The sequence below is a fragment of the Babylonia areolata genome, chromosome 12 (genome assembly GCF_041734735.1).
Source record: "Babylonia areolata isolate BAREFJ2019XMU chromosome 12, ASM4173473v1, whole genome shotgun sequence".
Taxonomy (NCBI): Eukaryota; Metazoa; Mollusca; class Gastropoda; order Neogastropoda; family Buccinidae; genus Babylonia; species Babylonia areolata.
In genome coordinates this window covers 1,631,429-1,646,153 of record NC_134887.1, presented here as the reverse complement: position 1 = coordinate 1,646,153, position 14,725 = coordinate 1,631,429, and the positions used below count along the sequence as shown (strand labels likewise).

General features: G+C 47.5%; 1 protein-coding gene and 1 long non-coding RNA gene across 9 annotated transcripts; one reads left to right on the top strand and one right to left on the bottom strand.

The window, feature by feature from the left end:
• Positions 1 to 337: 337 nt before the first annotated feature.
• On the top strand, positions 338 to 12,083 carry LOC143288306 (uncharacterized). Of its 2 annotated transcripts, none has more exons than XM_076596658.1 (3): positions 338 to 462; positions 4,182 to 4,472; positions 10,409 to 12,083. In XM_076596658.1, the coding sequence occupies exons 2-3, from the start codon at positions 4,185 to 4,187 to the stop codon at positions 10,454 to 10,456; spliced, it is 336 nt and encodes a 111-aa protein (XP_076452773.1). In that variant the 5' UTR covers positions 338 to 462; positions 4,182 to 4,184; the 3' UTR covers positions 10,457 to 12,083. The 2 variants fall into 2 exon arrangements, with proteins under 2 accessions (XP_076452773.1, XP_076452774.1); XM_076596659.1 differs by having other exon boundaries at positions 4,182 to 4,495.
• LOC143288307 (uncharacterized) lies at positions 11,562 to 14,379 on the bottom strand. Of its 7 annotated transcripts, none has more exons than XR_013056072.1 (2): positions 13,602 to 14,379; positions 11,562 to 13,558 (listed from the first exon to the last, which is right to left on the bottom strand). It is a non-coding gene; the product is annotated as an uncharacterized LOC143288307 (long non-coding RNA). The 7 variants fall into 7 exon arrangements; XR_013056073.1 differs by having other exon boundaries at positions 11,562 to 13,515; XR_013056076.1 differs by having other exon boundaries at positions 11,562 to 13,381.
• Between the last annotated feature and the right edge of the window lie 346 nt (positions 14,380 to 14,725).

Sequence of the window (14,725 nt, the reverse complement as noted above, 5' to 3'; positions counted from 1 at the left end):
CGTTACTCTTATTGTATCAGACGATGATTACCTTTGACCTTTTATTATTTTGGCTCTTCCTTTGTGGCCGTCATTCTGTTATTGTCGTATTTCATTGTTTCTCTATGACTCAAAAAAGTTCATGGGAATAAACTCTTCTGCCCCTCCCACCCCATTTCACCTGCCACCCCTTCCAACTCCACCTTAGTTGTGGTCGCTAAAATAGGACATTACCTTGGCTCTGGAATATTTTTTCAAATTCCAGATTTACATATCAGGTGTTAATTATCTGATACTTCCATCCCAAAACAGAAAACCACCAATGACAAAAATCACGTTTTCCTGTGTACGAAACTCCGGATAACCAAGAACCATTACTCTCTTCACGTGCACGCAACTTTTGCAGGACAGTGTTGACAAATTAAGCAGTATATATTTGCGGCTACCTCGAACAGTCTCCGACTGTACTTTGCCAAAGACAAAGTGAGTACATGTATCTATTGTCCGATACACGCGCGCGCGCGCGCTCACACACACACACACACAAATTTACAAACATAACACAGTTCACATGGAATATGGGTGTGCTTGTGCACACAATATCCAACTCTCTCTGCAGAGCCGTGGGTAGGTATGGTGCGACCAAGGTGTCAGTGCATTCACACACTGTAATCGTGTATATGAACAGTAGCTCGTAACACATACAAACATGCATGGGCACCTTGACAATGACGTAAACTCAAAGTCCGAGTAAGTTACACAAGTACAAACACCAAGTTAGTTTCACAAGTACATCCCCCTGTTGACAAAGCCGAAGCTACTACAAACACACAAACATAATATATACAAACACAACACAAACATAATATATACAAACACACAAACATAATATATACAAACACACAAACACAGTGTGAGCCCGAAAAAAGCAGGACAAACCAGGAGTTAGATTTCTGTGGCCGTGACTTTGCAATATTTCTTGGATTACAATTGATTATTTACCTATTTGATTTTTTTCTGTTTACTTTCTTGTTTATTGCAGTCTTTTATCATGTTGATTTCTCACTGGAGCAACAATGAATTGCTTGTGTGTGGGAGTAATTGCATGTGTGGGTGTGTGGCAGTATTAAGTTGCCTGTGTGTGTGTGTGTGGGGGAGGGGGGGGGGGGGAGTGACTGTGTGAGTGATTGTTCGCTGATGTGTGAGTGTGAGTAATTGTGTGCCTATGTGCATGTTTGTGTGCGTGTGTGTGTGAATAATTGTGTGGGGGTGGGGGTGGGGGGTGGTGGGGTAGGAGTGATTGTGTGCCTCTGTGTGTTGTCATCATCATCATCACCATTGTTGTCATCATCATCATCACCACTGTTGTCATCATTGTTGTCATCATCATCACCACTGTTATTGTTATTGTTTTCACCATCATTTTCATCATTGTCATCATCACCATTGATCGTCATCATCATCATCACAACTGTTGTCACAATCATCATCATCACCACTGTCATCAACAAGGGTCCTGAATCATTGTTCGTCACAGAGAAAGGGGTGAAGGGAAAAGTGCCTGAACCGCAGCACAGGGTGTGAGACTGGCTGAGGGGGGTGTCTGAATGATGTCACAGGGTGTGAGACTGGCTGAGGGGTGTCTGAATGATGTCACAGGGTGTGAGACTGGCTGAGGGGTGTCTGAATGATGTCACAGGGTGTGAGACTGGCTGAGGGGTGTCTGAATGATGTCACAGGGTGTGAGACTGGCTGAGGGGTGTGTCTGAATGATGTCACAGGGTGTGAGACTGGCTGAGGGGTGTGTCTGAATGATGTCACAGGGTGTGAGACTGGCTGAGGGGTGTGTCTGAATGATGTCACAGGGTGTGAGACTGGCTGAGGGGTGTCTGAATGATGTCACAGGGTGTGAGACTGGCTGAGGGGTGTGTCTGAATGATGTCACAGGGATTCAGACTGGCTGAGGGGTGTGTCTGAATGATGTCACAGGGATTCAGACTGGCTGAGGGGTGTCTGAATGATGTCACAGGGATTCAGACTGGCTGAGGGGTGTCTGAATGATGTCACAGGGATTCAGACTGGCTGAGGGGTGTCTGAATGATGTCATAGGGTGTGAGACTGGCTGAGGGGTGTGTCTGAATGATGTCACAGGGATTCAGACTGGCTGAGGGGTGTGTCTGAATGATGTCACAGGGATTCAGACTGGATGAGGGGTGTCTGAATGATGTCACAGGGTGTGAGACTGGCTGAGGGGTGTGTCTGAATGATGTCACAGGGTGTGAGACTGGCTGAGGGGTGTGTCTGAATGATGTCACAGGGATTCAGACTGGCTGAGGGGTGTCTGAATGATGTCACAGGGGTTCAGACTGGCTGAGGGGTGTGTCTGAATGATGTCACAGAGGTTCAGACTGGCTGAGGGGTGTGTCTGAATGATGTCACAGAGGTTCAGACTGGCTGAGGGGTGTCTGAATGATGTCACAGGGTGTGAGACTGGCTGAGGGGTGTGTCTGAATGATGTCACAGAGGTTCAGACTGGCTGAGGGGTGTGTCTGAATGATGTCACAGAGGTTCAGACTGGCTGAGGGGTGTGTCTGAATGATGTCACAGAGGTTCAGACTGGCTGAGGGGTGTGTCTGAATGATGTCACAGAGGTTCAGACTGGCTGAGGGGTGTGTCTGAATGATGTCACAGGGTGTGAGACTGGCTGAGGGGTGTGTCTGAATGATGTCACAGGGTGTGAGACTGGCTGAGGGGTGTCTGAAATGATGTCACAGGGTGTGAGACTGGCTGAGGGGTGTGTCTGAACGATGTCACAGAGGTTCAGACTGGCTGAGGGGTGTCTGAATGATGTCACAGGGTGTGAGACTGGCTGAGGGGTGTGTCTGAATGATGTCACAGGGTGTGAGACTGGCTGAGGGGTGTGTCTGAATGATGTCACAGAGGTTCAGACTGGCTGAGGGGTGTCTGAATGATGTCACAGGGTGTGAGACTGGCTGAGGGGTGTGTCTGAATGATGTCACAGAGGTTCAGACTGGCTGAGGGGTGTCTGAATGATGTCACAGGGTGTGAGACTGGCTGAGGGGTGTGTCTGAATGATGTCACAGGGTGTGAGACTGGCTGAGGGGTGTGTCTGAATGATGTCACAGAGGTTCAGACTGGCTGAGGGGTGTGTCTGAATGATGTCACAGGGATTCAGACTGGCTGAGGGGTGTGTCTGAATGATGTCACAGGGTGTGAGACTGGCTGAGGGGGGTGTCTGAATGATGTCACAGGGTGTGAGACTGGCTGAGGGGTGTGTCTGAATGATGTCACAGGGTGTGAGACTGGCTGAGGGGTGTGTCTGAATGATGTCACAGGGTGTGAGACTGGCTGAGGGGTGTGTCTGAATGATGTCACAGGGTGTGAGACTGGCTGAGGGGTGTGTCTGAATGATGTCAGAGGGTGTGAGACTGGCTGAGGGGTGTGTCTGAATGATGTCACAGGGTGTGAGACTGGCTGAGGGGTGTGTCTGAATGATGTCACAGGGATTCAGACTGGCTGAGGGGTGTGTCTGAATGATGTCACAGGGTGTGAGACTGGCTGAGGGGTGTGTCTGAATGATGTCACAGGGTGTGAGACTGGCTGAGGGGTGTGTCTGAATGATGTCACAGAGGTTCAGACTGGCTGAGGGGTGTGTCTGAATGATGTCACAGGGATTCAGACTGGCTGAGGGGTGTGTCTGAATGATGTCACAGGGTGTGAGACTGGCTGAGGGGTGTGTCTGAATGATGTCACAGGGTGTGAGACTGGCTGAGGGGTGTGTCTGAATGATGTCACAGGGTGTGAGACTGGCTGAGGGGTGTGTCTGAATGATGTCACAGGGTGTGAGACTGGCTGAGGGGTGTGTCTGAATGATGTCACAGGGTGTGAGACTGGCTGAGGGGTGTGTCTGAATGATGTCAGAGGGTGTGAGACTGGCTGAGGGGTGTGTCTGAATGATGTCACAGGTGTGAGGCTGGCTGAGGGGTGTGTCTGAATGATGTCACAGAGGTTCAGACTGGCTGAGGGGTGTGTCTGAATGATGTCACAGGGATTCAGACTGGCTGAGGGGTGTGTCTGAATGATGTTACAGGGTGTGAGACTGGCTGAGGGGTGTGTCTGAATGATGTCACAGGGTGTGAGACTGGTTGAGGGGTGTGTCTGAATGATGTCACATTTTGCAGATCATGTCCCGCCTGACGGTTGAGAAGTGGGACACGGCCAAGGACGGCCCCCTGAGTGAGGACAGTTTGAAGCGGAAGCTGGAGAAGCAAGGCTACAAGTACATGTGCTACACTTTCTGCCCAGGCACAGACTTCCCAGACCACACCCACTCTGTCAGCAAGAAGGACGCCATCCTGACAGGGCGTTTTGAGTTCGGCATGTACGGGCAGACGGTGGTTCTGGAGCCTGGGGACATGGTGGAGGTCCCCAGCAACACTGTGCACAATGCCCGCGTGCTGGGCACAGAGCAGGTGGTGTTCTTTGATGCAACGAAGTGAGGGCACAGGGGCTGGGGAGGGGGCAGTTTGGAGATGGTGGCCGTCCTCTTTCCTTTCTCTTCTTCTCCTTTCACTTCTGCTGCCTCTGTCACTTGTTCTTCTCCCTGAACTGTGTGTTGTACAGAACTGTGTGAAGTCACTGGGCGTTGTACAGAACTGTGTGAAGTCACTGGGCGTTGTACAGAACTGTGTGAAGTCACTGGGCGTTGTACAGAACTGTGTGAAGTCACTGGGCGTTGTACAGAACTGTGTGAAGTCACTGGGCGTTGTACAGAACTGTGGGAAGTCACTGGGCGTTGTACAGAACTGTGTGAAGTCACTGGGCGTTGTACAGAACTGTGTGAAGTCACTGGGAGTTGTACAGAACTGTTCTCCAGATTCCTCCAGGTGGCCAGTGTCTCTGTTGTTTGAGACTGGTTGGGTGTGGATTCATCACACTGTGTGTGTGTGTGTGTGAGCGTGTGTGTGTGTGTGAGTGTGTGTGTGTGTGTGTGTGTGTGTGTGTGTGTGTGTGTGATATGCGAGTACCTGTACTAGGATTGACATCTGCTGATCATTTGATGAGCAGTTTGTGCCTCTTGTGTACTTATAATTTATAGTGTAGGTATGGGTAACTGCGAACAACGTGTAATTGTGAACAATTCATATACCACCCCACTCCGGTGCGTTCATAACAGTTGCGTTTCACAATGCAACGTCTGCTTCAACCTTTTCCTAATACCTTAATGAATATCCATTTCCAAGAACCAGTCAAACATCAGCCATTTCTGGCTGTTTCAGCGCTCTTTCTTCTCTTCACACACCACTGCTGACCATGGTTACAAACGTACTCTCAAAGTTCTAAAATCAAGGGAAGCAAGTTGTAGGACTTGAACTTTGACACAGTTTAAAATAGTTGATTTGATCCGATATGTTGAATGTGCATTACCAGTGCTGGGAGAATTTAAGAAAGCATATTGGTGACAGATCAGAATGAATCTGCAAAATTGTGTTGTTTGCAGTTACACCATTGAATATTTTGACATGAGTCTATTTACAAACGATGTTGCACAGTTACTGAGCACTCTCAAAAGGGTGTGTTTGTGTGGGGTGTGTGTGTTTTAATGTCTGTTTGTGTGCATGTGTGATCAAAATCAACAATACAACAGTTTGGGCAATGTTTCAATAATATGTCTAATGAGTTAAAGATCTGCTCCAGTTTTAATGTCTACATATACCCAAAGCCATTGTTCACAGTTAGACTTGCCTGTTTGCATTTACCCTCAGGCACCCATGCTATTTCAAACTTGGACAAAACGTTGAAAAGAATGAGCAGACGAACTTTTCCTGGTGCAACCAGTCGGAGAAAGCCTTCAGAAACAAAAGAACTGTGTTTGACTATCGCATTACATGTTATCTTTACCGTACACACGTTGAACTGGTTGCTTCAACTGGATCGTTGGTAGTTTCCCATACCTACCCTATTGACTGACTGTGATTCTCATACATTTTTTGTGTGGCACATGCCACAGGTGAATTTCTCATGTTGAGATATCACATTTTGTTTACAGAGACACAACGGTGGGCAGCAATGGGACGGGTGTAAATTAGGGTGGGGTGTAAGGTATAATGGGATGGAGGTGTGTGATGTTGGGTGTAACTTGGGGTGGGATGTAAGGTATAATGGGATGGAGGTGTGTGATGTTGGGTGTAAATTGGGGTGTGATGTAAGGTATAATGGGATGGAGAGGTGTGATGTTGGGTGTAAATTGGGGTGGGGTGTAAGGTATAATGGGATGGAGGAGGTGTGTGATGTTGGGTGTAACTTGGGGTGGGATGTAAGGTATAATGGGATGGAGGAGGTGTGTGATGTTGGGTGTAACTTGGGGTGTGATGTAAGGTATAATGGGATGGAGAGGTGTGATGTTGGGTGTAAATTGGGGTGGGGTGTAAGGTATGATGGGATGGAGGTGTGTGATGTTGGGTGTAAATTGGGGTGTGATGTAAGGTATAATGGGATGGAGAGGTGTGATGTTGGGTGTAAATTGGGGTGGGGTGTAAGGTATAATGGGATGGAGGAGGTGTGTGATGTTGGGTGTAAATTGGGGTGTGATGTAAGGTATAATGGGATGGAGGAGGTGTGTGATGTTGGGTGTAACTTGGGGTGGGGTGTAAGGTATAATGGGATGGAGGTGTGTGATGTTGGGTGTAAATTGGGGTGGGGTGTAAGGTATAATGGGATGGAGGTGTGTGATGTTGGGTGTAACTTGGGGTGTGATGTAAGGTATAATGGGATGGAGGAGGTGTGTGATGTTGGGTGTAACTTGGGGTGTGATGTAAGGTATAATGGGATGGAGGAGGTGTGTGATGTTGGGTGTAACTTGGGGTGTGATGTAAGGTATAATGGGATGGAGGAGGTGTGATGTTGGGTGTAACTTGGGGTGTGATGTAAGGTATAATGGGATGGAGGAGGTGTGTGATGTTGGGTGTAACTTGGGGTGTGATGTAAGGTATAATGGGATGGTGGTGTGTGATGTTGGGTGTAACTTGGGGTGGGATGTAAGGTATAATGGGATGGAGGTGTGTGATGTTGGGTGTAACTTGGGGTGGGATGTAAGGTATAATGGGATGGAGGAGGTGTGTGATGTTGGGTGTAACTTGGGGTGTGATGTAAGGTATAATGGGATGGTGGTGTGTGATGTTGGGTGTAACTTGGGGTGTGATGTAAGGTATAATGGGATGGTGGTGTGTGATGTTGGGTGTAACTTGGGGTGGGATGTAAGGTATAATGGGATGGTGGTGTGTGATGTTGGGTGTAACTTGGGGTGGGATGTAAGGTATAATGGGATGGAGGTGTGTGATGTTGGGTGTAACTTGGGGTGTGATGTAAGGTATAATGGGATGGAGAGGTGTGATGTTGGGTGTAACTTGGGGTGTGATGTAAGGTATAATGGGATGGAGGAGGTGTGATGTTGGGTGTAACTTGGGGTGTGATGTAAGGTATAATGGGATGGAGGAGGTGTGTGATGTTGGGTGTAACTTGGGGTGTGATGTAAGGTATAATGGGATGGAGGAGGTGTGATGTTGGGTGTAACTTGGGGTGTGATGTAAGGTATAATGGGATGGAGGAGGTGTGATGTTGGGTGTAACTTGGGGTGTGATGTAAGGTATAATGGGATGGAGGAGGGGGGAGAGGGGTTGTAGGGAACGTGGGGAATTGAGCATTTTAGGTGGATATCTGGTACAGGGTGGTGACACAATGTGTAGGGGCAGGGCACACACCTTTGCTGCACTGTGTAAGTTGAAGCCAAGTCATTTCTTTTCTTTATTGATAACAATATTGTTGGAGTTTTGTGTGCAGTATCAGCATTCATTACACCAGCGTGCGAGTTTATTCAGACGACATGATAGGGCCGGATGTGGGATAGACGTGGACCTGTGTGTGTGTGTGTGTGTGTTTTTGTGTGCATGTGTGTGGGAGTGTGTGTGCGTATGGTTGTGCACAATGTCAGTGCAGTTGGATCATTTCTGTTCTTGTTTTATTTTAGTCATTTGCCTTGTCTGTATTTTTCATGTTTCCCCCCGTGTACATGCTGGGGTCTTTCAGTAGAAATAGCATCCCCACCTTCTGAAAATATGTGCTAGAAATTTCCTGGTCTCTTTGTCTCTCTGTTTCTGCCTTTCTTCTTTCTTCACTGTTCTCTGTTTCTGCCTTCTCCATCCATACCCATCTCTTTCTTCAGTGTTCTCTGTTTCTGCCTTTCTTCTTTCTTCGCTGTTCTCTGTTTCTGCCTTCTCCATCCATACCCATCTCTATCTTCACTGTTCTGTTTCTGCCTTCTCCATCCATACCCATCTCTTTCTTCACTGTTCTCTGTTTCTGCCTTCTCCATCCATACCCATCTCTTTCTTCACTGTTCTCTGTTTCTGCCTTCTCCATCCATACCCATCTCTTTCTTCACTGTTCTCTGTTTCTGCCTTCTCCATCCATACCCATCTCTATCTTCACTGTTCTCTGTTTCTGCCTTCTCCATTCATACCCATCTCTTTCTTCACTGTTCTCTGTTTCTGCCTTCTCCATCCATACCCATCTCTATCTTCACTGTTCTCTGTTTCTGCCTTCTCCATTCATACCCATCTCTTTCTTCACTGTTCTCTGTTTCTGCCTTCTCCATCCATACCCATCTCTTTCTTCACTGTTCTCCGTTTCTGCCTTCTCCATCCATACCCATCTCTTTCTTCACTGTTCTCTGTTTCTGCCTTCTCCATCCATACCCATCTCTTTCTTCACTGTTCTCTGTTTCTGCCTTCTCCATCCATACCCATCTCTTTCTTCACTGTTCTCTGTTTCTGCCTTCTCCATCCATACCCATCTCTTTCTTCACTGTTCTCTGTTTCTGCCTTCTCCATCCATACCCATCTCTTTCTTCACTGTTCTCTGTTTCTGCCTTCTCCATCCATACCCATCTCTTTCTTCACTGTTCTCTCTGTTTCTGCCTTCTGCATCCATACCCTTTTTTTTTTCCAGCATGCCATTACACTTTTTTTTTTCTTTTCCACAGTAAATGATGAACTATCTGTGCTGTTTTGCTCTGGTGATGAGGAAGTGAAATTGTAAATTAGGATGGGCACGAGCTGTCCATTGTGCAGTGTCATTTGCCTTTGTGCCCCTTATCATTCATTTTTTGTTTGGCTTTGAGGGTTTTTTTCCTTTGATTTTTTGCAATCCAGGGATGATAAATTAAGCAGAAGGGCTGATGTCCTCAGCATGGCTTAATCTTATTTGCCCGAAGGAGGTAAATGGTTAGGATATGTGTCGTGAAGTGTGTTTTGTGGCTGTGTCCGGTGGTTTTTTTGTTTGCAGATGTGAGTTTTGTGTTGGCACAGTTGAGCATTTGTTTGGTTTGGCAGCCCTGATATGGCTCTGTGCAGTTGGCTGGATGAAAAGCAACAATAAATTTTAAACTGTCATTTTTCTGACATTTGTCACACATTTTATCTGATCGTTTATCATTTTTTTCTTTTGAGGCTGAAAATTTACACAAACCTAATGTAGGATCTCAAGGCCTAACCAGCATGCTCGGTTTTCAGTTTTTGCACGTCGTGTATCTGCTCTTGGGGTTTTTGTGGTGGTGGTGGTTTTTCCCCAACAAATGTGGTGTAGCGTATATGGGTAAGCATGCACAGTTCAAGGCCTCAAGAAGTCTGAAAGGGGGCCATGTGAAAGGCAAATACTGGAACCAGACATGGCTCGTTACACCTTAACACTGTACAGACTTGTATCATGAAACATGGCAGTGGCCGGATAGTATTCTGGTGTTTGATGTGTGCATGTGCGTGTGTGTGTGTGTGTGTGTGTGTCAGCAGGGCAAGAAATTCCCAATACTATTTCATACATCTGGCCCACCCAGTAGCTCAAAGTAACCACTGGTAGTACAAAGGCAAGTCAACAGGCATAATTCATGACCTGTAGTATGTATAACACTTACAGGAAAGGAAAAGCAGGGTGGGGTGGAGGTGGGGGGGGTAGGGAAGTGCGAGTCTTCAATGAAGCTGTCTGCTCTGTCACCCTTTCACCGACAGTAACTGGTCTTCCAACAGACAAGTGGAGAGAGCATTTCCACTTGTCTACCAGGACTTGGAGGAGGGTTCGATCTTTTGTAGGTTTTTTCTTCATTCCATGGTTATGGTTTTTTGTTTTGTGTGGGTGTTTTTTGTTGTTGAGGGGGTCGGGGGGAGGGGGGGGGGAGTAAATGGCCCACACATTCAGACGCTCCAACAAACCATGCTGCCACTTGTGGTTTCTTTGGCCTTTTGTTTTTGGTCATTGGTTTATTTGGAAAAGAACCTGAGCTCCAGTCAGTGAGCTCTGTGAATTTACTGAAGACATGCACACTGGGTCACCTCCCTTCTGTTGGTCTGCCTGGCAGCTGTCCCACTCTACCATGACGTGCCCACGTGTCACCACCCTACCATGACGTGCCCACGTGTCACCACTCTACCATGTGTCACCACCCTACCATGACGTGCCACCACCCTACCATGACGTGTCACCACCCTACCATGACGTGCCCACGTGTCACCACCCTACCATGACGTGCCACCACCCATGACGTGTCACCACCCTACCATGACGTGCCCACGTGTCACCACTCTACCATGACGTGTCACCACCCTACCATGACGTGCCCACGTGTCACCACTCTACCATGACGTGTCACCACCCTACCATGACGTGTCGCCAACCTACCGTGATGTACCCATGTGTCACCACCCTACCATGATGTGCCCACGTGTCACCACTCTACCATGACGTGTCGCCACCCTACCATGATGTGTCACCACCCTACCATGATGTACCCACGTGTCACCACCCTACCATGACGTGCCCACGTGTCACCACTCTACCATGACGTGTCACCACTCTACCATGACGTGCCCACGTGTCACCACCCTACCATGACGTGCCCACGTGTCACCACTCTACCATGACGTGTCACCACCCTACCATGACGTGCCCACGTGTCACCACTCTACCATGACGTGTCACCACTCTACCATGATGTGTCACCACCCTACCGTGATGTACCCACGTGTCACCACTCCACTGTGAATGCATGTGTTTCAGCACCCCATCCGTGTGTGTGTGTTGTGTGTGTGTGTGTGTGCCAATCTCTATTGCTGAACAGCCTCCTGATGTCCTACACAGCTTTGGTTTTGCTTTGTACGAGCCAGTAAGTAGTTGGCTACAGAATACTGCTAGTGTGTAGAGCTATAGCCTGGAAAAGTGAAGGACGCAGCTTTCTGATCCATCCCCGCATCATCAGGACATCAGTTTGTCCTGCAGCAGTTCATTTCCATCATCATCATCACCATCATCACTTCTTTCATGTTCCATCTCTTCCACATCAAAGAGCGTCCTCTCCCTTTTTTTTAAATTATTTTTTTTATTGTTGTTCGTTTGTTTAATTAGGAAGATCCATTGTCAGTTTGGTCAGTAAAAAAATAAAAAGAACAAATAAACCACAACTGACAGCAAAGCCATGTTTACATCAGTTTACAAAATCAATACAAAGATGAACATCGAGTCATGAGTACATTTCAAAATTTCTCAACTTCCACCAGAAAATTCATAATACCCCAATTATCCATGACTCACTATTATAAAGGATACATTTTAAAACAAAGTGTAGATTTGGCATGTAGGGTGACCTCTGGCGTCAGAGTCAGAACTCACAGGCCACAGGGCCAAAACAGCCAAGCTCCAGTCTCACACCTCACCACAAACTGAGGGCCAGCGTCAGCCAAGCTCCAGTCTCACACCTCGCCACAAACTGAGGGCCAGCGTCAGCCAAGCTCCAGTCACACACCTCACCACAAACTGAGGGCCAGCGTCAGCCAAGCTCCAGTCTCACACACCTCACCACAAACTGAGGGCCAGCGTCAGCCAAGCTCCAGTCACACACCTCACCACAAACTGAGGGCCAGCGTCAGCCAAGCTCCAGTCTCACACACCTCACCACAAACTGAGGGCCAGCTACACCAAACCCTTTCCCTTTCTTGCACTGAGAAACGGCCAGGAGATCACACACACACACACACACACACGAAAAAAACAACAACAACCCCCCCCTCCCCTGCCCCCCCCTAAACAGACAGAACTGTGGAAGAAAACGGAGGACAGCTGCCTGGTGGTGCCCCTACTGCACTGCTTCAGGACGACTCTGCACATACATCTTTAGCCTCTGAGGGGCCAGGACAGCCATGACTGCACTGCTTCAGGACGACTCTGCACATACATCTTTAGCCTTTGAGGGGCCAGGACAGCCATGACACTTGTATCCCACACTGCAGGGGACTGGCTGGGCCGAAATGCTGGGTGTTAGGTGAGTCCCTGTTTTATCACTGACTGTACTCATGTCAGCACTGTGTGGGATGCAGGGTGCAGGCTTTTCCAGGCATTGGGGTGGAGGGGGTGTGGGGGGTTGGAACTGGGTGAGCAACAACACAGACACACAAAGGGTAAAGCCAACAGTGTGGTCAGGAGTCCGGTGAGAGGGGAGGGGAGCAAGTGTCTGGAAAGGCAAGGTGGAGCAGTCAACAGAGGACGCAGACAGAACCTGTTCGGATGAGTGTGATGAGAACATGAGGCACAACTGTCAAAATGCTGGAAGTTACAGGAGAGAGAGAGAGAATGGCAGAAAGAAAAAAGGGCATCAACAGAACAAAGGTCCAAGAAACGGACAAAGCCAGAGAGAAGCAAGCGCCATGGAAAGCCAGCCACAGGAGCAAGGTGTACACTGGTCACACAGGTGTCAGCCATACCACACTGCTGTTCTTTGAAGGTGTCCAGCCATACCACTGACTGTTCTTTGAAGGTGTCCAGCCATACCACTGACTGTTCTTTGAAGGTGTCCAGCCATACCACTGACTGTTCTTTGCCACCCACCACACACCTGTCTTCCTTTCCATCTGGTCAGCACTAAAGTCATACACACACCTTTCCATCTGGTCACCACTAAACAAGTCATACACACACCTTTCTTTCCATCTGGTCACCACTAAAGTCATACACACACCTTCCTTTCCATCTGGTCACCACTAAAGTCATACACACACCTTCCTTTCCATCTGGTCACCACTAAAGTCATACACACACCTTCCTTTCCATCTGGTCACCACTAAAGTCATACACACACCTTCCTTTCCATCTGGTCAGCACTAAAGTCATACACACACCTTCCTTTCCATCTGGTCACCACTAAAGTCATACACACACCTTCCTTTCCATCTGGTCACCACTAAAGTCATACACACACCTTCCTTTCCATCTGGTCACCACTAAAGTCATACACACACCTTTCTTTCCATCTGGTCACCACTAAAGTCATACACACACCTTTCTTTCTTTCCATCTGGTCACCACTAAAGTCCTACACACACTGGTCTTTCTTTCCATCTGGTCACCACTAAACAAGTCCTACACACACTGGTCTTTCTTTCCATCTGGTCACCACTAAACAAGTCCTACACACACCTTTCTTTCCATCTGGTCACCACTAAAGAAGTCCTACACACACCTTTCTTTCCATCTGGTCACCACTAAAGAAGTCCTACACACACCTTTCTTTCCATCTGGTCACCACTAAAGTCATACACACACCTTTCTTTCCATCTGGTCACCACTAAAGTCATACACACACCTTTCTTTCTTTCCATCTGGTCACCACTATACAAGCCAGCCAGACACACAGACATGGTGACAATACCTATTACAAGCCTGAACAGAACACAATCTTCTGGACACGGGCACTGCACACTACACTTGAAAACATTGTAAAAAGTGCATTGCACATTTAAAATTATTTGAAGAAACAAAAAATCCAACAAGAAGGGTGGGAAACCATTTTTAACACATGATGTACTGACTGGAAAAGTCAATTCACACATACTACATCCTGGAATTGTACCAATGACTTTCCTTTAAAAACAAAAAAACAAAGGCAAAAATAGAAGTCTGCAAAAAGGCAGGAAGCGAGGTGGAAAGAACAGTGTGGGAACCAACAGCAACGACCACTCACACAGGGTCACCATGACAACCCCTTAGTCATGTGGCATGCCCTAGTTTCTGTGTGTGTGTGTGTGAGGAGGGGGCAGGTTTCTGTGGCTCCACATTCTGCAGGAGACGCGATGCCATAGGCGCACCCACATCCCCCCAATACCCACACTGGTCCACTGGGCCAAAACACAAACCACCCCTTGGTATCCATTCGTCCACTGTCTGCAGCACCAACCTCCCAGCATTCATGTTCATACTCCCCCCTCCCCAAAGGCACAGAAAGAAGATGCGGCTTCACAGGGAACAACACAGAACAAGACACATCCTGTCTATACACAGAACAAGACCACTTTCCACTGTCACCACTAGAATCACAAACTTCTATGTCACCAGCTAAAACCACAAAACATTCTTTCATGTCACACTAAACAAGTACATATCCCTTTCTATACCATCTGGTCACCCTGTCATACACACACATTCTCTTATCCTTGTCTACCACATACACCAGCAGAACACAGACAGGGACATACCTATCAGTCTAAAACAGAAACAATCTTCTGAACACAGACATGACACTACCTTAAACATGTAAAAACTGCATTGCACATTTAAATTAGAAAAACAATCCAACAAGAAGTGAACATTTTAACACATGAACGATGACAATCAGTTCACACATATACCC